Genomic DNA, 22502 nt, shown 5'->3' with positions numbered 1-22502 from the left:
GGAATTCCTTCCGCGTTCCCAGCCTGAATTCTGAAAGCCCCCATTAGGAGGAGATCGTGTGTATTCGCATAATCAATCACCGCACGTTAAACTTCGAAACCCGATCCTATTTGCCTACGAACGGATAGAAAGCATCGCAGTTCGGCGAATATCCACCGAACGCGAAAGGGAACACAAAATGTTGATGCTGTTCAAATAAAGACGGGAGTGCATATGCATAGAACGCGCGGCGAATCGTTTGCATTTATTTAGAGACGACCGCGTTTATCCTCGACTCATTAATCACGTCCTATCTATCGTATTTCTTTCCTTCTGCTAACTTCGATCGAGTATATTATTTCAACGAATATCGAACCGACGATTAAAAGAACGTGTAATTGCTTGGAGTAGAATTCTATTCGTAAACGAGTGGAATTCAGAGATCGTTCTGGTACCAAGTTGAAGTACTTCTGGATGGATAATGAAGTACGAACGCGCATTTTAACGATACGAAATATGACGTCACCGACAGCTAATTATAGCGATGACGCTCGTAAATCGAATGGCACGGACAATTTTGTACTTTTTATCCTCATTTCGAAATATATTTTGTTACACCGACAATTTGTGTTAAAACGTCCAACAACGTTTCCGCGATTCTCTCTACGTTCCATTGCATACATAATTCTTTGTGCAAATCGTTTGTAGATAATCTGTTATACCGATGAAGGATAAGCCAACTTTCCGTAACACAGATATCTGTATAATCGGTCGAAAGTACAGCAGGAACGCTCCAAGATCACGGACGAGATACAGACGAAACTTTATCATTGACTAAATATAGAATAGGCCTGACATTCGATGCTTTTTCGTGTCCCATATGTTCGCGTCTATCCTGCCTTTGGTCAACGGTCGTACTTCTATCCTCGGTCAATATCGGAGACGTTCGTCTTATCGACTGCGGTAAAAGCATTTCAAAGTTATTTCATCGGGTTCCCTTTCCAGCGCACTCTGTGTCGTTCACTCGAAAAGAACAACCTGATTTTTGTTAATATACAAATCGAATCGATTTATCACGAAACTACTCTGTTCAATTTCATTGGCTTTTAACGTTCGACCGTTAAAGCGTCGTTCGATAGATTATTTGTTACATTTTCAATTTTGCTATTAATCCGAACGATCGACAAATAATTAATGGGCGTTCGTTCTTTAATCACCGGTCGTATTACGAAGGAAATTTCGAGTCATCGGAAATAGCCTCGCTGTCATTCGTCTTTGAAATGGTCATTAATGCTAGAATCGGCCGCTACAAACGGCCGAAAATAGTACCGATAAACTAGCCAATCCGCAAACTACCGGAACCATTAAAAGAACAGGAGTTTCTGCTGTCATCTCGCCGTGGCACAGCAATCAACTCGCCTAACAAGCAATATAACGTGTCCTGATTCTTGGATTTCGGTTCGGTTATCCAAATATTAGTACGTACATCTTCCTGCAAAAAGAACCTGCACGATCTTCCAGCGATAAACCAATCGGTCTAAATCGATCCGTCGATTAGAAAAGGCTCCAAGCACGATATAAATAACGCGAATAGGAGAAAGAACTGAAAAATCAACATTCCATCTCGCAAGAGAGATCTCTGTCTCGTCGAACCTAGCGCGAACTTTTCGAAAGCTCTCGAAAAACAACCGCGGAACATTACGAAACAAAAAAGCGTCGAGTTTACGGGCAGAATCTCGGCAGAAAAGATTCATTGAGCAATTTCCTCGGCTTAAGGGGCGAGAGGCAAGGGGTGGCGAGAAAACGCAGGACTCAAAGGTAAACGCAGAGAGGATGAAACGGGAGGAAGAAGTAAATGAGCGAGAGGCAGTGGCGGCAGCGTATACTAAGCACTAATATTACATCTCTGGACTGACAGACGTGCGGACTTTAAAACCCAAGACTAACAAACAGTTAGCAGTCATCCGGTCTTCTTGTTTTTATATTCTTATGCCCGCCCATAGAGCGCACGCATTGCTCCCTCTCTCTCTCTCTCTCTCTCTCTCTCTCTTTCTTTCTTTTTCCCTCTCTTCGTCTCCCTTTCAGCTCGCAGAGATCTTCGTTACTTTTCGTGTCGTCGAATGCCAGTTAAACGCCATCCACGAATTTCCTGTCTGATCTTCGAGGAACCAGCATCTATATTCTGCCCTTGGCGTTTCGCGTTTCGCGTTTCGCGTTTCGCGTTTCTCCACCCTTCCGCAAACCATCCACATCTCAACTTCGGCGATCTAACTTCGTACTTTGGCAAACACGACCGGATCTCGTTCGGATCTTTACCGATCGAGACGTCTTTAGCGATCCGCGAGACGCTATTTATAAAAGGCGCGGTTACCGCGTGGGAAACAACGACTTTGGAGCGGTCACGATCGCAGCGATGAAAAGTGGCTGGAGGAGTTTCCACGGATCGGAGGTTGCTCGATCGGAGCGGGCGAGGCGAAAGGAAATATCCAAGTGGAACTCGTAAGAAGGCGAATCGCGGGGGCGAAGGTAACGGTGTTCGTACGGAGCGGGTAAGGAGGGGCTGGGGGAGGGGGAGAAGGAGGAGGTGGGAAGGGATGGCTGTTCTCGTTCGAGGGTAACTGAAATAAGGTATAATTTTCCGCGCCAATTAAGGTCTTTAAGAATTGCGACCAATTGAGCGGGAGGGTCAGGGCTTAGCTCTAGGGGAGAGATGTACCGACGAAGTCCCCCTATAATTTATTATTGATTAGATCGAATCGAGAAAAAGAGAACCGCGACCGTACGGAAGACCGTAGTCCGTCTTCGAGATCGCCGTCTCCGAGACGGCACGTTCTCCCGTCTATCTCCTCTCTTTGTGAGCCTGGAATGGCTAATAGGGAAATGGCGGACGTCGTTTTTCCGGTTCGATTACCCGTCACCTGCTAATTGCCGATCCCTGCGCGCCGATCGATCCCGCAGAAATACTTGTCACGAGGGTGCCACTTTTAAGAACGGGGATGAGCTCGTTTACTTTTCGGGCGACTTTTCGCACGCAATCTCTCGTTGTCCGCAATAACTCGTGATCGCGATCTTCGTAGATCGATCGACACGTACGTAGCGGACAATCGCTTTCACCCTTTGATCGTGAATTAAAGAATAAAAGTCATCTACGCGTTCTTCGAAGGATCTTTCTAATAACTTTTCAAAGGACAGATATCTCCGATATCTTTCGCTCATGATAAGTAAGAATACGATCCGTCCGAAAACGACTAGTCACGGATTTTTTTTTTTAATCGAAATGAAACGAACCAACGAGCAGAATTCCAAGAAATATCGCGGAAGGAACGTGGAATTATTTCCTCGTCGATATCTGGAACGCGCGAGGCCATCATCGGATCAAGTGAGGCGTGATCCACGCTCCTGTGGTTCACACTTAATTAAACCTCCATAGGAACTCGGCTGATAGCACGTGGCGGACAATGCTGCAAGTCTTTAGCGGCGATTGTTATGTAAAGCACACCCTATATATGCACCGCTCGTCTCCTCTCGACTCGATACGAGACGAGAAGTACGTACGAACCGTAACCGTCTCTATCTACCCACATCCACAGCCAGAGTAACTTTTTGAAAGCGTTAGACGCGATTCACGAGCGACCAATTGCTCGGATTTCTCACCTGTGAAATACCGATTTTATATCGAAAGAGCCGAGCCTCCGAGTAGCTGCAACGGTCGAGAGAAACGGGACACGCGTCACTGTTGCAGAAATACCGACAACTTGGTTTTAAGATAATCGAGTCAACGATAATCGAGATAATCGTACAACGTTGAATTTAATAATTGCTCGTTTCTTGAGAATTCCATTTCTTCTGAATTTTGTCGAAGGATCGTTGGAAAATGTGCGATAAAAAGTCGAATACGATCGAATAGTCGCGTTCGAATCGACTCTACGGAAATATTTTCCGACGCGATCACGGACAAATGTCGTTTTCAATAAAAACTAAACATCTAGAGTATCGCGATATTTTCGAATTACCTCGACCTTACGAGTATCGATGTAAAAGCGAACATCAGCCCGGTCCTTAAGTTCAAACGGAGCGCGCGTTTGGTGGTTCATCAAGCTCAAGGATAATCAAAATTTCCCAGCAGTCTGCACAATGGGAGAACTACTTGGAGAAAGTAGCGTTACTTTCGCGAAACGAGGACGCGATACCTGAAAGAGTCTCGTTTGGTCGCAACCCTTCGCCACCCCCGTCACTCCCGTCGCGGCGGCCGTGAAAAAAAGCGACGGAGGATCCCACTCCGAGAGCTGATCTCTCGTCACCTCTAGGCCGAAGAGCTTCTAGGAATCGTCGATTGGCTCCTGGGGAAAAGCGACAACGCGGCCAAAGTCGTGGATTGGTCGTAGGGCGAGGCTTGCGTCGTGACGGAAGCCTCGTCGGGCGTCCCGCTTCCAACCTGGACCTCGTTTAAAGCTCCACCTACGCCACAACCCGCGAAACTCGAATTTAACCTACACCACGAGCTAGTTTAAGCCGGCGAACGACGTTATCGTCGCGAATTTCGAGGTTGGAGCGAAAGGGTTGGAAACGAGACCGGAGAGAAAACGAACGAGTCCGCGGTGGGAAATGCGATAGAATTTTATAACAGATCGCGGCGGTCTTGAAAAAATACTGAAACAACATCGAATGGTCTAGCAACGGGACAAAGATCACGGTTTCGCTCTCTGCCAATCGCGCGATCCTCTTCGGGCAAGGTCTGTACAGACGCGGTTTATTCCACTGTACCGGTACCAATCTACAACAAAAGGAAGCTACAAAATCGGGTAAATAGGATACGTTGAAGAAGCTTCGGCCATCCTGGCAAAGAACAATCCCTGTTTAACCGGACCGATTAAGCTCGCGATCCAGATTAATCGGAAATAGCGTCGATGCAATTTCAAATCGTGCAACAACCTCCGAAAAGACCGATCGACCATTCATCCCTAGGAAGGATTTCACTGCCGCTTCCCGTTAATCGATTAAACGTTCTAGGATCACCGAAGTGACACGTAAAACCCGTGTCCTGAGCCTGGAACTCGATGGACAAGGAAGAACGAGTCTCTCGTCACCGATCGACGAGAGTGGAGGGATGTTTGGCTGGTGGGGGTGGCTGGCATAGAAGGGGAAGATGGCGGGCGTGGGTGGAAGGGAAGAAGGAAGCTGGCGGCGAAGTGGCCGCGGACTAATTCGAAAAATAAGTCTCCACGAGCGACAAGCACACTTGACCGAAGCACGCTCGCCGCGGAAGGGTGCACGCGGCCCTCTCGAGCGCTGCCGAGTGACAATTAATAAACGCGACGCGTCGTTTCAGCGCGATTCTTCCTCCTCTGTAGGAGAATCTGGCCAACGGGTCGGCCAGTCGAGTCGTGGCTACCATCGAGCGTGGGCTGGGTAGAAAAACCCTTGATTCGAGTCGGTGACGAGGGTTTGCCGAACAGAGGATCGAACGAAAGAGAATAGAGATCGATCGGGCTGGACCGCTGTTCGACAAAGGAATAAACCGAGGTAGTGAACGATGTCGGAGAAACGTGGCCGATGAAAGTGCGAAGAGGATGTGAAACGATGGACATCGAAGGAATACGATCGTCGAACTTGTGAAAATATAATATAGGCAAAAGACAAAGTGCGCGGGAAATCGAGAGACTTTTCTGGTAGTAAGATTCGAAGAGAGCTGTCTGCGGGAAATCGAGCTCGGTACGAGAAAGTAGAAGAGATGTCGGATATCGTGGAAGACGACAAACGGAGCGAAGCTTCCCCGAAACCGTCTCAATTAACTCCCTTCAGTATCGCCGATATCCTGAGTAGAAGAACCTCGTACACGGAACGACGACCTTCGGAGTCGGAAGAAGCGCAAGCTGTAGCGTCGTTCGCGAAGAAATCCCATCAACGCGACTACGATTGTTTGGAGAACGGCCACAGGGAAACTCGATCGGAGGATCGTAATCAGATGGCCAGATTCTCGAGGCTACCTTCGCCGGATCTCAACGTGGCCCGCGAACTCGACATCCTGACGAGGAACCTGGTCCACGCGAATATCTCCAACTTTGGAAATATTCCACACTTGGCTCAGGGAACGTTCAAGCATCTGGAGAGCCTGGGCAACATGGGTGGTTATCAGCCGGTGAAGGATTCGAGGGATTCTTCGCAGAGGCAACAGGACGAGGCGTTGGACATGAGCAAGAACAAATATTTGGGTGAGCGTTGATAACCGTAACGATACTGATCTCTGTCGAACGATTCTTAACCGTGAGAACGAAAGCTGGCCGTCCAATCTCTACGGCCGGATCGACTCGTTTCCGCGCGAACTCGTAGAGAATTTGCGAAACGAAAAGTCGTTTAAATTTTCCACGTCGAATGTTCTCTCGGTCTCTAACGACGGGTTAACCGGAGGCAAAATTACGAGGTCTGCGATCGGCTCGGTCCGTCTATCGATGACCCGATAGCCTGATAGAACTGAATGAACCGGAGGAGAGTAGGGAGTCGGGTCCACTTAGAGTGAAAATCCCGAGGCCGCTTCCCTTCTGGGTGATCGTGTGTCTGCCACGAGGATGCGGACTTAAGAGATCATTTAGGTCTCCGGTATCCTTGTAACAGGCGAGCTTTCAAGGGTTTTTTAAGTTAACCCGAGCGCAGATAACGTGATCGAATGTAATTTTAGTAGCATAAGTGGTGCTCGACTACGGCAGACGTCACAAGTGGCCGGCCACTCTGCTTCTTGCACTTGTTCGATCTCTGGCCACACTGTTGCTCTGTCTTGGATCCTCGACGATCCGTGGATCACGGTAAAAAACAAATTTAGATCAAGGTTACCTAGATCGATCCTAAAGAAATCGCTTTTTCTACCGTTCGCTTCGACTTCTTCATCCTTCGAGACTCGTCGTCGTCGAATACGTCCGACGACCCGAGAGCGTCAGCGATTCGCCAACATTTTGCGTAATCGAAATACAGCGAGATAACGAGAGACCGGTAATTAAGTAATTCCTGCCTAAAGCTGTTTCTTATGCGACGATTGCTCGCTCGTTCGCCGCTCGAGAGGGTTGGAGAGGAGCAGGCACGACCTGGCACCGTTTCAAGTCTCACTCACGAAATTACGGAGTCCCCTGATTTCCGCCACCATGCTTTCGAATCACTTAATACGGTAATGGATAGGATGTTCTTCTGGCACTTTCTTAACCGAACCTCGTCCCAAGTAAAACAACTCCATCCCCTACGATGTTAATATTAAACCGCGTCGAATCGCGTCGGACGTACACGCAGCAGCTTATTCCAGTCATCTTCGATACCTTCCGATATCTTTCGATATCTACGATTGTAAATCTTTTGCGCAAGATGATCGAGTTTGTGGTGTATTACGAGACGCGAGAAGCTCGTAATACAACGAACTCTCGTGTCTCGTTTCACTCGTCGCGAGAGTCAAGTTTGCGCAAAGAATTCGTCGAAATGTCCGCGTCTACGATTCGCCGGGCAAAATGGGGATATAACGTTTCGTTTGATCGAGGTTTAACGTGACCATATCAATTTATTTGAAAACGATGAGCGGCCGCTTCGGAGAAGGTGCACACGAAGGGTCATCTCTCGATGTAATCGGAGTGAGAGCAAACGGCACTTGCTGCTCTCGAACACTCACGATGTGGGACGCGTAGGAGATGTTTGACGAGCGTCAGAGGAGGGACGCATTAGCCGGACGAGATGGCACAGAGTTGACGTCGAAAGTGATCAAATATAGATCTCTCTAAATGCTTCGAGTCCCCCCATCGGCCAGACTACTGCCGATAAACATTGACGCAGGACCCGGGCTACGGACGAAATAATTATGATGTCACACGAAACTGATTTTTCAGTCTGTATTTTTCTCCGAGATTTCGGGCTTCTCTCTTTTCTTCGTCTTGGCTCGTTTCGACGTTCGTTCCACGTTCGCCGGATACATCGGAACGGTGTTTTATTCCTCGAGCAACGTACGACTTCTTCCGTATTCCACCGCTGCTTTGTTTCTCTGTTTCCATTTTCTCGGTCTTTCCACAGCGACCGATGAAAATCGGTGCAAATTACTCGGTACGATCGGTCGGCTTTGCGCGTAACGATCTTAAGGGACCAACTGCCAGCTGGAAAAGCTATGCGAAAGAAGTTCCAATCTCTGGAAACTCGTCTTACCAGTAGAAACAATCTCATCGATCGAATCTTAACTTTGACGATTCGGAGAAAATTTGTATCGCCTAATTTATCTACCTAGCTCTTCCTCCTAATCGTTATTTTCGATCTGATCCTCGACCGTATCGTATCCCGCTATACTTTCACCCTCGTACCGTACGCTCAATGTCTACACCCCTTTGCCTTAAAGTGCATTTTCAACGCAATCGCTAAAACGCGCAACACCCCACTGATAAATGACAAAACTGCCAAAAGAAAGCCGCTTCAAGGTAGCGCATAAAATCCAACAATAGCCCGAATTCCCAGCTAAAAGTTTATTCTTTGGCTCGAAGCTCGAGAAACAGAATGACCGTCGGCAAGGGAGCAGAATTTTCGTGGTGCCGAGGGGAACGCGATTGCACTCCATTGCAACCGGTTAAACTTAGAGGAGAATTACCGTGGAACAGCAGCGTAAACATGTCGGAGTAGCGAGTGCACGTGTTAATGTTTGAACGAGACATCAAAAGCTGGCGGAACTCTCTCCGATCGTTTGCCGCTTCTATGGCTGCTGTCCGTGGATGGTTACTCGTTCGTTTCTCTATCCAACGTTTCCTCTCTCTCTCTCTCTCTCTCTCTCTCTTCTCTCGTCGTTGTGTAGTGGAAACGTTTGATTTATGATCGCGATAGATCATCCTTTCCCGATCCACGCGTTTGTTTACACGCAAATTTGGAGAAGCTCCATCGTGAATTTCTGTCTGTAACTCGAGTTTGTTTCTAACTAGAACGATCAACCGGCCGATATCCTCGCGAATATCCTCGAGTTCGATGATCATCGTCGCACAGGTTTTTAACGCTTGTGATTTTGCAGAGGACGGGGAGGAAGACATGTTCGAGGCGCAGAATCACGGACAGAATCTGCAGAGCAGGAAGAAACGTAGCAGGGCGGCCTTCTCTCACGCCCAGGTTTACGAATTGGAGAGAAGATTCGCGGCGCAGAAATACTTGTCGGGGCCCGAGCGAGCGGACCTTGCGCGAGGACTCAAGCTGACCGAGACTCAAGTCAAGATTTGGTTCCAAAACAGACGGTACGATGATACAACGTATTCGATAGACCCTGGATATTTATGCATTTATGATCAATTTAACGGGTGCGAGTAATATGCGCTCGTTGAACCGCTTAAAAGGACGAAACAAGTCGCTATTTAGGTAGAAACGTGAATTTGCATAAACATCCGTGGTCGAACACGGTTGATTTCTCGTCTTTCAACGCGAATCGTTCATTCCATTCTACTCTGTTGCGAAAGCAAACATTCGCGACCGATTCGAATCGGACAAATACGAATTCCAGTATCACAGAATGTTAATTAATTTGCAATTTGTCGACGGTCCAGGTACAAGACCAAAAGACGACAGCAGCAGGAGCTAGGCGCGCTGGTTAATTCCGGAAACGCGAGGCGCGTGGCGGTACGAGTGCTCGTGCATCCGGACGAGCATCTGAGGGGATTGCCACTTCGTGGTTCCGGGCAACTTCCCGGGCAAATGTCAGCCCCGCAAATTCATCCGGCGAACAAAGCGCTCGGCGGTTTCCCGTACTACTGTCTCCCCTATCATCCCTTGCTATGCCCGCCCCTTCACTCCACTCACATTCAGGTGCAAAACACGATCGCGCCGGACCTCGACCCGAGCCAGCTGGCGAAACTCAACGACGAGAAGTAAAGCGAAAATTTCGCCATTTCGCTAGGATCGAGAACGAGAGTGTCGTTGGTTGATCGATTCGGTGAACCGCGGCTCCGAGCTACCGCCAAGTCGTCCAGCGTTCATCGTGCACACCTATCGCGTTATCTCTACCGAATCAAAGTTTCCAAAGAAGTTTTAGATCGTGTAATTCTCGGATCGCGATCAAACTAGTCCGTTTCAAAGTGCTCGATTCTCTCGCTACCTTTTTTTTTTTTTTTTTTTTTATCGATATTCCACTTGATCGGCGAAAGAATAGATCCACGGAAGGCTGTTTTACGAGGGTTACTGGTTTCTGTAGCTGTACTTATCGTTCGTTTCGTACAGTCTTAGTCCGGTCATCGTTAAACCAGTCTACCTTCCGACGTTCTATGCGAATCGAAAAATGTCGTCGGCTGAATCAGACTACACACGGATGTTAAACGTACCTCGATTGCAACGTAAATTTAAATAGCCGACGTTCTCATTCTCTCCGAATGGATACGAGGCAACGCTCGTAATTACAGTCACTCGCACTACCTATTACGAAGTAATGGTTGATGGTTGATAAATGAGCACGTTATCGATTAATCCACGTAGTGTCCGAGGAATTTACTGTACGCGTTAATTATAAATTTTCTTATAGATATATCAGAGTCTAGGACGAAGGTCAATGTAAATTAGCGTGTAAATAACTGTATAAAATGGAATCTCGAACGGCATCGGTGAGTGGAGTATTTATTTATTCTGAAGCCGCACGCGACGATAGAAATCTATCGCTCTATACGGCTGTCACGGAAACCACGATTAATATCATTTGATAGTTATACCTCCAAATTCCACCAACTTCCTTTTAGCGTTCGAACGTGTCGCTGTATTCTGTTTTGTTACTTTGTTTGTACTTAACCAACGTAATTTCCTCGATATCGGAACTGCGTCAAACGCTGTTAAATTTATAAATTTTTCGATAGAGAGAGAGTGTGTGTGTGTGTGTGTGCGTGAGCGCGTGTGTGTGTGTGAGGGAGAGAGAGAGAAAAAGGCAGAGAGTTCAACAAAAGAGGAAATAAAGTAGAAACATTTAAGAAACAAGCACGTGCAATAAAGTCGATCGACACTGACACCGATTAATTATAGTCACCGTAATGTAAGACGCGCGTCGAGCCAACGCTCCGATTGTTTCTGCGTACGTACATATGTGATCACACAGATCTATTCGAAATATACGTGGTTCATTAAAAAGAGAGAATAAGCGTGTCTTCTTGTCTGCAACACCCTCCTTGACGAGTCACTCTCTCGAATGTCTACACGTCGAAGCTCCATGAGATCGTAAAAACTCGACGTGCTTGACCCGAGACATCTTCCAAAGAAGTAGCTCCTTTTTTCTGGGCCGCTGCTTGCGATCTCGTTTATGCTCGTACGTTCCTGAGAGCAGCGTTAAAACGTCGGCATTTTTTTACTCCTTGCACGAGGGCCCGCAGTTAACCGTTTAATCGTTGGAAAAATAAAGAAACATTAGAAACGATTTACTCCTCGAAACGAAAGTTCTTTTTACGATTCTCAAAGTCGCTGGAGGACAATGTGGAGAATCTTTTTGCACGAATCGGACAGTCCTGTCAAAAGCGTAGAATCGTCGACAGCCATACGGAGGAAGCTCGAGTTTTGTCGATTCTAACAGACGTATAATTGGAAATCGCATCGGAGAGGTTTCACGAGCAAACGGTACGCGTATCCGGCTTGACCGGCTTGACCAGAGCGGTTCGGCAACTCGATACCGGTAACGAGAACGGAACGAGCGTCGATTGAACAGCGCTCGCGAAAAATCACCGCGCTATCGGCCCTCGAATGGAAGGGACTTTCCCATAAGAATTTTAATAGCTTCGTCTGGGTGGGCCCGACAGACATCAGATATGTTTATTCAGACGCGGAGACGAGCAGACTTAACCGACGGACGAAGGAAAAAAGCTAGATCTGACACTCATCTGTTATAAACAAAGGAGTTACATTATCCTGCTGCAAAGGGTCTTTGCGGCTCGTTCTCCTCGATCAGCACGAAAATGGAGTGGATGTTCAAAGGCAAAACGCCGCTACTGTGTCGGTCACGATTTTGAAAGCTGTTACCCGCGAATGCTTCTTGCGTTATTTTGGAAAATCGTAGAACCATAGCGAGACTACGCAACATTTTTCCACGAAAGAAGTACGAGCTTAACACGCTCGAGACTTTCCTTCGCGAATCGCGACTAAAGCTCGAACAATCGCGCGTGCAGCGATCAAATCGAAACAAGGGTCCTGTCGCGTAACACCGTGCCTTTACGCCTTTTTTTTTTTTTTTTTTTTCGAACGAACAGCCAACACCGAGCCGACGGCGACCATCGTAAAACAGAGAGAAAAGAACGGAAGGAATTTCGCTGCAATTAAATCGTCCAGCCGCGAGACCATCAATGACAAAGTTGACTCGCAGCAACGACTCGGGATCGGTTCGTAAGATGGATTTTATAGTCGTTTCTGCAGTCCATTACTGCTACGTTTATATAGTCTTCTAAACATTCGAAAGCCATAATGCTCTCGCGTTAAACGAAGCCTTGTGCTGACACGCGATCGTAACTAGTGGCCCCAACTATTCGGGATTACTTGTGGTTTCCATTAAGAAATTAACGCGGTCTATTGTATCGGACGGAATAATCAACCTTCGAGACGGTCCAAATCGAATGACCTATTTTTGATGTTGCTCGTTTCGATTTTCGAGGGAAACGCGCCACGAGAATATTCCGCGATATACGTTACGCAACGCATCGCCGACTAAACTCCGTTATTCGTGCGATCTTTTTCCGAGCTTTCGCGGTAAATGCGAAAGATACCGTGAAATTTCGAGAGGCGTTTATCGAGAGGAGCAAAGTACTCCGCGTTGCTCGACGCGACGAAGAAAAGGGTAGCATGTTATCGCGAACGCCACGGAAGCTCGAAACAATTCGCAACATTCTGGGAAAGAACAACAAATATTCTTCCTACGAAGCACGTGTATACTTACGTCGAATTCTACCACGAACTCGAAACGACCGTTCAAATTCCTCGATTCACAGCCTCGGAAATAGAGAGGAGACTTAAAAACAAGATCGCCATTCTACGCGAGATCATGCTGCACCAAATTCTGCAAGAATCACAACTCGCGATCATCCTCGGCTTCTCTCGACTCGCAAATTCCACGATACGGATTAACATCGACTCTCGCGTTAGTCGTACGAGATTCTGTACGATTGTTCGACGGAGGCCGAGGACTGGAGCACTTCGCTCCGAAATTTCCTCGATCCGCTATAGAGTAGAACGAGCGAACGAATGAAATGTAGAGAGAGAGAGGGAGAGAGAGAGAAAAAGAGAGAGAGAGAGAGAGAGTAGGAGAGAGAGAGAAACAGGACGAGGAGAGCACTGGGATTCGAAACAGGAGTACGTCGTCGGTCTAACGACACCGGTGGCGGACTTCTCTCTCCCGAAACAAGAAAGGGACGATTTGACGCTCAATCAACCGACGAAAGCTAATTTTCATTAGCTGTTAATAGCGCTGAACGGTCTTCCGGCTGTCCGACCGTGCGCCGCGCGGCCCCTTTTCACCCCTTTCAACCCCTTTCCCTGGCCTCCGTTCCGACGTTTTCGACCGTCTGCGAACCAAGTAGTCGAGACTCTCCGCGTCGAGGTTAATTCGGAAAGACGCAAACCGTTTTAAAAATATCACCGTCGCGAGTTCGTTAGCGCCGGAGGCGGAGGGTAATTAGACTTGCTGCGAGCAGATCGCGCGAGACGAGTACCAGCGTGAGAAGAATACCGTTTCGTTATCCGGTACCGGTATCGTCGAAGATAACGGCCGACCGTACATTTTCGTTGCAACGAAATGGAAGCTCAGAGTTCGGTTAGCAACGATTTTCAAAGGGTTTCACGAGGGAGGACGGTACAGCGAGAATTTATTTGGCTAGATGGTAGCTATTATCAATTTCATACGAACCATTTCAGGACGGAAGAGAAAATTGCGCTTTTTTGCGGGGACGAGCAAGCCGCCTCTTACAATAGCCACGAAACAGAAATTTAAAAGTATAATCGACCTGTGCAATCCCTGCGAAATACTTTTCATCGGGCTCGGCCAATCCTTTCTCGCGTTCGAATATCTTTTTACGTAGCGCGAGAAATCGTCGTAAACCGAAAGACATCGAACGATATTTACCGATCGATCGAACAATCGTGTAAAAAGCGAGCTTCCTTGAGCTAACGACTACTTTACAACGACCTAATAAAGATGTTTCTGGACCGTCCTCGTAATTTGTACGAGAATAGGGGAACTTGTCACCGCGTTTCCAGCGCACTCGACGAAAAGGAATCGCAGTCCCCTTTAACCTCTTCAATAGTCCGCGTGACACTCCGGTTCCTGGGTTTCCTTGGCAACCGTCCCGATTGAAACGCGTGTCACAAGTCACGAGGTCTGTGTGTAAGAGAGATGAAAAAAGGAAGGCGAGAGGCCGCGGCCGGAGAGACGACAAGTGGCGGCAGAAAATCTCAAACTTCGAACCGGCAATTCCATTCGCCTTATGAGCAGGCCGCGTGTCTGAATAAAAATCAGCCTCGCCTCCTGTCGGAGGACCGCCGTGTCGGAGGATTGCCTCGAGGAACGTGTCACTTTGTTAACTCTGTCTCGACACGCCGACAAACGCGATTCTCGTAATTGCGTCTATACGCAACTCGCACAACGGCTCGTATTTTTCATCGCACGAGCTACGATACCGGCAAAAAAAAAAAAAAAAAGAAAAGAAAAAAGAGAAAAACAACCGATTTCTAAGTGGAAAGTAGTACGAACGTCGTGCGGTCATCCTCTTCTACGCTTTCGTATTGAAAGAAAAACACGTATTTTAAGAAAAGTGCAAATTTGTAATATCTACGATACCGTATCGATATTAAAAATTGAAGGCAAAGTACCGATGATTAAAGCACCCTCTCGCAACCAGCCCTCTCGTCTATTCGCGATTGGCCGCGAAAACGACAAACTTTATCGGCGAACGTCAGAGGATGGAAGCGACGGAGTTCCATCAGAGGGACGGAATTTCGAGTAACGAGACGCGCGTTCTAAATTCGCGGTCGGATCGAGACGACGAGAGAAAGAATCGGTCAAAGAGCGCACGGATCATCGAGCGTACTACAACGATGCTTGCTCCGGTTGCACGAACGAAGGAGTCGTCTCTGAGGAACTACGAAGGAAACTGTTCCCTCCGGCTTTTCCGGCATTTCAAAGAAGCAATTTACCGATTTTTCGTGGCGAAGCGACGTCGAGGAAAATTGGCGCACGACCGGCCAATCAACAGCGTTTCATGCAGCTCCGCGGCTACGAGTTCGGAAAATTCTTTCGCTCGACTTTTCCCTCTTTTCCCTCTTTTCCCCCTTTTCCTCTGCGCTCCTCTTCCCTGACGCAGCAGCCTCGAAAGCGTCCACTTCTCGTTGGTAATTTCGTTGAGAATTAAGCGACGATTTCTGGAGAGAAGAAGCCTGGTCTCTGGAAAATTGAAAACTTCCCCGTTGATTCGTGGGAAATTTAGTGGTTAAATTTTCGAATCTTTTGTATTTGTCTTTTTGTCTTTTTTATTTACGACCTTGATCCTTCGTCGAAAAAACGTTCAGGATAAAAACCAGGATAGAAACCTTGCGAGAAGAACGATCCTTTAGAATTACAGTGAAAATCTTATTTTTCGTGCATTGTTCGTAAATAATTCCGATAATAACAACGATCGAACGTAAATGGTTGATTAGTCGCCTAAATATTTCCAACCCCATATGCCCTCGTTGATTCTCCATCTTCTTGGCTCTCTGCTTGCGCCTAATCTAGTCCGTATTATTACGAACACGGCAAGTTGACCGTATTGGAAGAATGCGGTCAAAGGTATGAATCGAAGCGCGCCGGTAGCGGAGCAACCTCGATCGGGGCTACTTTATAAAAACCGTTCATCAATAGGTCTGGGTTAGGTGGCCACCTATAAATAGGTCTCAAATTACTCTCGCGAGGGCTCGCGTTAGACGGCGGGAGCCGGTGTTTTAGCAGCCATTTTGGAAAAATAAACGACATAGCCGCGTAGGAAACAGATGACTCGGGCTGCGGATGCCAGCCTCGTCGCCGGAGTGACAGCCGCCGCTCACTCGATTGTTTTTCAGTTTACGTTAACGTTTCGTTTTCCTTTCGATACGGTCGTTGAACGAGAGCCACCGGCGTGCTCGCCCTTTTATTGCCGTTCCCGCGGATATATCGGGCTCCTCGAGCCCGCTTTCGACCGAATTATTTGATTTTATGAGAGATCTCGCTCACACGCGTTCGCGCAAGTCGCACGCAGAAATCGCGGCAAAAGCGAAAGGATAGCGAGACGTGTTTTTGCTAACCCTTTCGTCTTCGCTACCGCGACAGAACGGGATCGAACGATGTACACGAACCCAACCACCGACGGTCGACTCGACTTTCCAAGCTCGACGACAAATCGTTGTTTCTTCGTTCCGTGTGCGTGATTTCGACGAATCAAACGGTTTACACAGACGCGATAATTACTCTGAAAATCGTGGCAACGTATTTGCGACGATGCCTTCGACGAATAAAAAATTTATTATTTATACGAATTTATGTCGAACGAGACTCGATTTGACGAATGTTGTCAAAAAGTAGAATCGTCTTACCAATCAACGAAAATGAACGAGGATTACGAAAGCGTAGAATTTGGAATTCGATATTATTCCATTCTGTTACCACGATTGAAATCTCACGGTTGCGTTTAATTCGAATTCCAACCGTTATCGACGTGGTAATCTTATTCTGTAGCCGGCCGATAACATTGGAAACGTGGCAGAAAAGCGTATCGAACGTAGGTAAAAGACTCGCGTCGCGGTAATCTTTAAATAATCGTCTACGGATTAAGTAGATTTCTGTAAGAGTCGGGCAACTGTGAAAAGTACGAACGACGTCGATAAATTAGAGAACATCTTGGTCGCAGCTGTGGCAGGTTTACGCTTACAGGGTAGCCGGTAGATGACGAAGTAATTCCCCCGGCCTATTTCACCCTTTCACCCTACTACTAGAACGAATCGTAATGGCCCATAAATCCTGGCTTTTTTTCGTAGGCACCGCTTCTTTTTTCTCGTTTTCGACGGAGCGAGTGTGAATAATCGAAGAATTATCTCTCCAGCTCGCAATTAGGCCACCACGGAAGAAGTCTTTTTCCCGGAGCTATCGCCTCGAAACCGATTCTCCCTTCCGAGCCGATCATTCGCGTAATAACCTGTGCAAGCTCGCGAATTATCTATCACCCTTTTTTACCCACCTTTTTTACCCTACTAGATATACACACAAAGCAAAGAAAAATTAAATCGAATCTTCGTGTTATCTAGTGGAAAGAAAAAGAAAAGAGAAAAAAGAAAAAAGGACGCAAATATATCGAAAAACTGATACTTCCAAAAATCTGCTGTCTACCCATCGTCCGAAAAACGCGTTCGTCTCTTTCAGAGACGATGAAAAGTCCCGCGAGTTAATTAAATAACGACCGGTTAGGCAACTTGCAATTAGTCGATAAGAGGATGGACAAAAATCGCCAAGATCAAACCCGTTGTAACGTTCAGGAGAAAGAAAAAGAAGCTATAGCAAGCAATTACTCGCTTTAGTTAAGTGGCCACGAGGATCCCGTATCTAGGAGGAATCTGCGTGGCAGAATAGGAAGTGGTTCATCGATAGGTGAAGGATCCTCGCACCTTCGGTCAGGCCGGTCGTGCAGACCGCTAATTTTCCTAATAGATTAAGCATCGGAAGAGGTTGTCATTTGGCTGGCACGCTAAGTGAGCTCGAGCAGCGTGCACCATTGTTTCACAAACAAAAGACGGCCGCTTTGCGAGTCATGGCGGCGTTCTTTGAACGCCCCTCGGCCAATCGGCGGCCGCCTTTAGCGGGCGCCAAGTACAAAAGAAACCGGCCGGGGATGATTGAGATTTTCTATGTGAATCGCTCGTCGGTGATTTCTATGCCAACTATGTGTGCTTCGCGCGATAGAATCGGATGGGAAACACCGCGACAGATTGGAAATAATTGCAGGGAATAAAGGAGAGAAATGGCACGGAGATCGACGAACGTTAGGAAAGTGATGAAAAAAGACCACCTCGAGGAGATCGAGATCGCGTCGGTTGTAGCGTAAGCTACAACCTGATAAACCACCACCCTCTTGAAACGCTGGTCGGTCGCGAAGGACAAGAAACGCGCCACCAACGCGATCAGCCGAAGAAATACAAACTTACCGTGTTCCGTGAGCGAGCCGCCACTTTTTTATCCGAGGATCGATCGAATACAAAGAAAACCGAACGACGATTCTATTCGCGGTTCGCAGCAATAGAACGTTGCGCGCTGCAGGTAGCGTATCGATGAAAAACAAGGGTTTACAGTTACGAGGCAGAATTTTCGAGACTTTTGTCGGTGGAATAAGATTCACCGATCTAGCTAGATCTAGAAAAAGATGTACCGGCGGGGGAGGGGGGAGGGGGGAGGGCAGAGTATCGTCGTACTCGACCTATCTTATTCCCGAAACACTGCCAGAATCTGTAGGAAAAGAAACCACGACCAGGATTCAGCCGCGTCATCGACGGTTCCTTTGGTTGGCCAGTTTTTCAAGCTCGCCCACCATCAGCCTTAAAGGAGGTCCTGAGATCGCTAATTGATTAATCATCGTCCTCCTCCTATCCAGCTCTTTCCGTTCCTCCGCTTTTATTCCTTTTGTCCGTCGTCGTGAACCCACATCAGCTTGTCCTTGAACAAGAATCAAGGACGATCGTGCAAAAACATGGCGTCATCCTTGCCCTGGAAAACGTCCGCTCCTTTGAACTCGGTCAACGGTGCGACAACGTCCGGTAGCGATCGACGAGCGCTGGAAAGAAAATCGGCTACAGAAATTCCGGGCTACACGGTCGCCTACCTCCACGGTGTACCTCCAGGACGCGTGATCGACATATAACATTGAATTTTCATCGAGCTGTAACGGAGGGGAGGCAAATGGCGCGCGAGCTGCCGGCAACGAGCAACGATTTGCATTTTAAATCGGGCCAGAACGCGCGCCAACAGGCCCAGCCACTCTGCAATTAGCACGATAAGATTTACAGCTTCGTGCAGCGGCGATGTCTCGCCGCGGATCGCGTTGCCTCTCGCGCGGAAAGCGCCGCTTTATCAGCGACGAGAAGATGAAATTCGACCACCGATCCGGCGATTCCGTAGCGAAGCAACGCGATCCATCCCGGTAATTAGCGAATGTATTATACATTGCGATCACGGGGGGGGGGGAGGGGAGGAGAAGCTAACGACGATTCGAGGGAAAGAGAGACGCGTACTCTTCTTTCGGAGCTGAAGAAAGGAAGACTGGTCCCGCCGCCCCGGTCCGTTTTAAAGGGACTTTGAATTTACGCGCGCATAAATTTCGCTCTAGCTTCCAGCTAGTAAACGACTCGTTCTTGCGTTTTGTCGTGTTTCCGTTTGCGGCTACCGCGTTTGTGGGTTTCGGAAATTTACCTCTACCTTCTTCCAAGTTCTTCAGGTAGTTCTAAAATCGAGAATGGCCGATACTTGTACGTGTCTCTGAAGGTGCTACTAAAATACGACGTCCCTGAGAAAGCCAGCAAGTCCTACAATTTGTAGAACTCAAAGTCTTTTCAAGTATTTCCGAATAATTTTTCAACGTTCGAACGATCGATCGACTAGAAGGCAAAGAGAGTTTCTCGTTTTCGAGAAACGATCGTTGACGAGCGAACGAAGAGTTCGATCACGCTCGTTCGTGGTTTCGAGAGACGCGGTGGTAACGGGCCGAGTAACAGCTTCAAGAGCTAATTAAATCAAAGGTTGCCGCCGCGGCTCGGTAATAAAAGTAAGAACACGTCTAGGGATATGCATTATAGGTGGACGTAGCAATCAAATAAAAAGCTTTCAGGACGGAGATAAACACAATAGGCTGTTCCTCGACCTGCCGATCCTCCGACCTGTCGTAAAAACGAAGATTCTTTTAATTAACGTTAAAAGGGAATCTGGAAATCGTGAGGTCGCGTAGGAAAGAAAGCAAAAATCCGGCTACAACGTTCTAATTCTAAATTTCTATTTCTCCGTAATAGCAAAATTTGCCGAACGTAATTTGCCGAAGCTTTTAGAAGTCAGTTCGCCGATCGTTCTCTTCTCGATGCTCGACGATGACACTCTCTTCGTCTTCGCTTTGTAAACAACTCAATCTCACGAAATATGCAGAGCCGCGTGGCTACGCAAATAGCGTCTGCTGTATTCAGGCTTAATAGAGATTCTCGGTCCACTCCATCAAAGATATGGTCGCCAATGGTGTTGTTCGTGGCTTTGCGTCACCTCGAATTCGTCCATCTATCTCCGACTATGCGCGCTCGTCCCTGGTGTTATCTTCCTCCGAATGTAACCTACGTCGCGTCCGTTTCGCGCCTTGCTGTAGCGTCAGATCGATCGGATATTTCGAATCTTTCGAATCTCCGAGTTCGATCGTTGGTCCAGCCACGTTGAAAGGGGCTCGAAATCCGCCGGTGAGGCAAAAGGGAGACGAACGAGGTGCAACAATCTGTCACGATGTTTGTCACAGGCGACAACGGCGCGATATTTGCCAAGGCAAAAACGAAAGAATCTGTTAACGACTTTGAAGAACGAGACTCGATGGTGGAACGTTGGCGGGCCTTAAACTTCTGATAAGCGCAAAAAACGGACTAATTTCGTGTCGTACAAAACATCTGTAAAACCAACATCTTTAACGTCTTAAACGCGCCTAAATTTTCTCGTTGACCTCTTTTTACTTTACGAATAAAGTAGCGAGCTGTCGAGGAACATCGCGACTGCTTTTTCTGCAAGGAAAGCGCAAATATGGAGCGAAACAGGGTGCGCGATTCCATCCGCGCGTATTTCCTGTAAAAAGCCGCGTAGGGAGATGTTCGCGGAGCAGCAAACAGCGTTCGTCTCTATTTAACAGGAAAATTTTTTTGGCCATGTCGCCATTCTGCTCGGGCACTCCCAAGTCATAGTGGTTCGCAGGGCCGTACCTGGCGAGCGACGATGACGCGCGAGCGTGGCTTTTCGCAGAAACGGCCTGATACAGACGTACACTTCCAGCTTCCAGAACTCTCGTCTCGACGATTTCCGCAGAACATCGTATGGGGAGCCGACGTTGCCGAGCTAAACGGACCAATCTCCCTCTCCGAACGACCGTGAGTGAAACCGTATTCTCGGTGTCTCTCAGAAAATAACGTCTAAATGTCCATCTTGAAAGATCGTCGGAGGAGCAGAAGAAAAAGAGCGAAGCTTTGGCGAAAATCGTAGCGCGTTAAAGCATAGAAGAATAAGTTCGAAGTGGACAAGAACGCGGAGAGGGACGGTGATTTTCTGAAATTTGTAGCCGCCGTTAGGAAATCACCGAGCTCGTGCAAAGTACCACGGTTCCAGGCGAAGGTGTTGGACAAGAAGGAGGAGGGGGCCAGTTCAATGGACGATAATTAACCGAGCTACCGAAAACGAGCTGATTATACAAATACCGTTGTTTCTCGAGAAAAGGTATTCTTCGAGGGTGCTACCGAACAGACCTTTCGACGACGCGTATCGACACCGATAGACGTCGTCGCATCTTCGCGCTTCTTGTTCGCTAAACGGTAGTAACAGTCGCTGGATCGTTTCGTCAATATACTATGTCAATACGCTTCTTTCATTTGGATAATAGATCCACCGACGACGTATTCGTTAGCAACGTAAATTTAGAATTTTAAAACGGAAGATTCCAACCGCGCTGTCGAGTCCCAATGGTCGACGATTCTGATCCAATATCGCAGCGATATGCCTCTGACCGAGAAACCAGTGTATCAGAATATTCAGAATATGCAACGGGTAAGCAGCGGAGACGAAAGAGCACAGAGTCAAAGGTCAACATGGTCGCGGAAAAGGATGAGACGGAAGAGCAAGAGGGGAGAAAGAGCAGGACGAACGGGAATAAAGACACGCAGAGACGAAGAGGAGGAACAGGGAGGAAAAAGAGGATGCCACTCGCGGACTTACGAGCCCTCGACTGACTGCGGCCTCGGACTAATGATCGAAGAAAGGAGCCGCCTAAACGACCCGTGTCCTCGGGTGTTAGGCTCTCCTTTGGCCGAGATTCACCGAGGAGTCCCGGGGGTTCCCTCGTTACCGACTGCCAAACTCGGCCGCGTTTCCCACCGATGCGACGGGATTAACTTTTATGTCTTTACGAATCCCAATTCGTTTTACGATCGAATAACGCTCTTAAGACCATAGAGGTTTAATCGGAAACCAAGGACGATGATCGTTGCTCGGAGGATAGAGCGTTTTCTAGGTAGGATGCTTCGACGTCGCTCGATTGGCACGAGACGTGTACACGATAACGCGTAACGTTTATGTTCGAACACAGTTGATCCGACAAGCTGCTGTAAAATTGGTCGAACGCCGGGGCTGATCGGCTAACGTCTCCTCTATCTTTTCTCGTATTACAGAGGTAAAAAGCGCGTTTTGAATCGTTTCGCAAATCGTTTTACAAGCCGATCCTCTGGACATCAACGTTGGATCGATTGGAAGAGGAGTCGCCGGAGTAAGCATCCCGGTCGAAACGGTCACGGAACTCCGCTCT

At 47.8% G+C, this 22502-nt stretch overlaps 1 protein-coding gene across 1 annotated transcript; it reads left to right on the top strand.

Annotated features, from left to right (window-relative positions):
- The first annotated feature begins 4822 nt into the window (after positions 1–4822).
- On the top strand, positions 4823–10087 carry LOC126869122 (homeobox protein Nkx-2.3-like). The gene is made up of 3 exons (XM_050625264.1): positions 4823–6191; positions 8993–9209; positions 9516–10087. Exons 1-3 carry the CDS (start codon positions 5711–5713, stop codon positions 9838–9840), a joined length of 1023 nt encoding a protein of 340 aa, XP_050481221.1. The 5' UTR covers positions 4823–5710; the 3' UTR covers positions 9841–10087.
- Positions 10088–22502: the final 12415 nt, after the last annotated feature.

The sequence above is a fragment of the Bombus huntii genome, chromosome 9 (assembly GCF_024542735.1).
Source record: "Bombus huntii isolate Logan2020A chromosome 9, iyBomHunt1.1, whole genome shotgun sequence".
Taxonomy (NCBI): Eukaryota; Metazoa; Arthropoda; class Insecta; order Hymenoptera; family Apidae; genus Bombus; species Bombus huntii.
The sequence above is the reverse complement of the archived record's forward strand: the minus strand, read 5'-3'. Positions and strand labels throughout refer to the sequence as shown.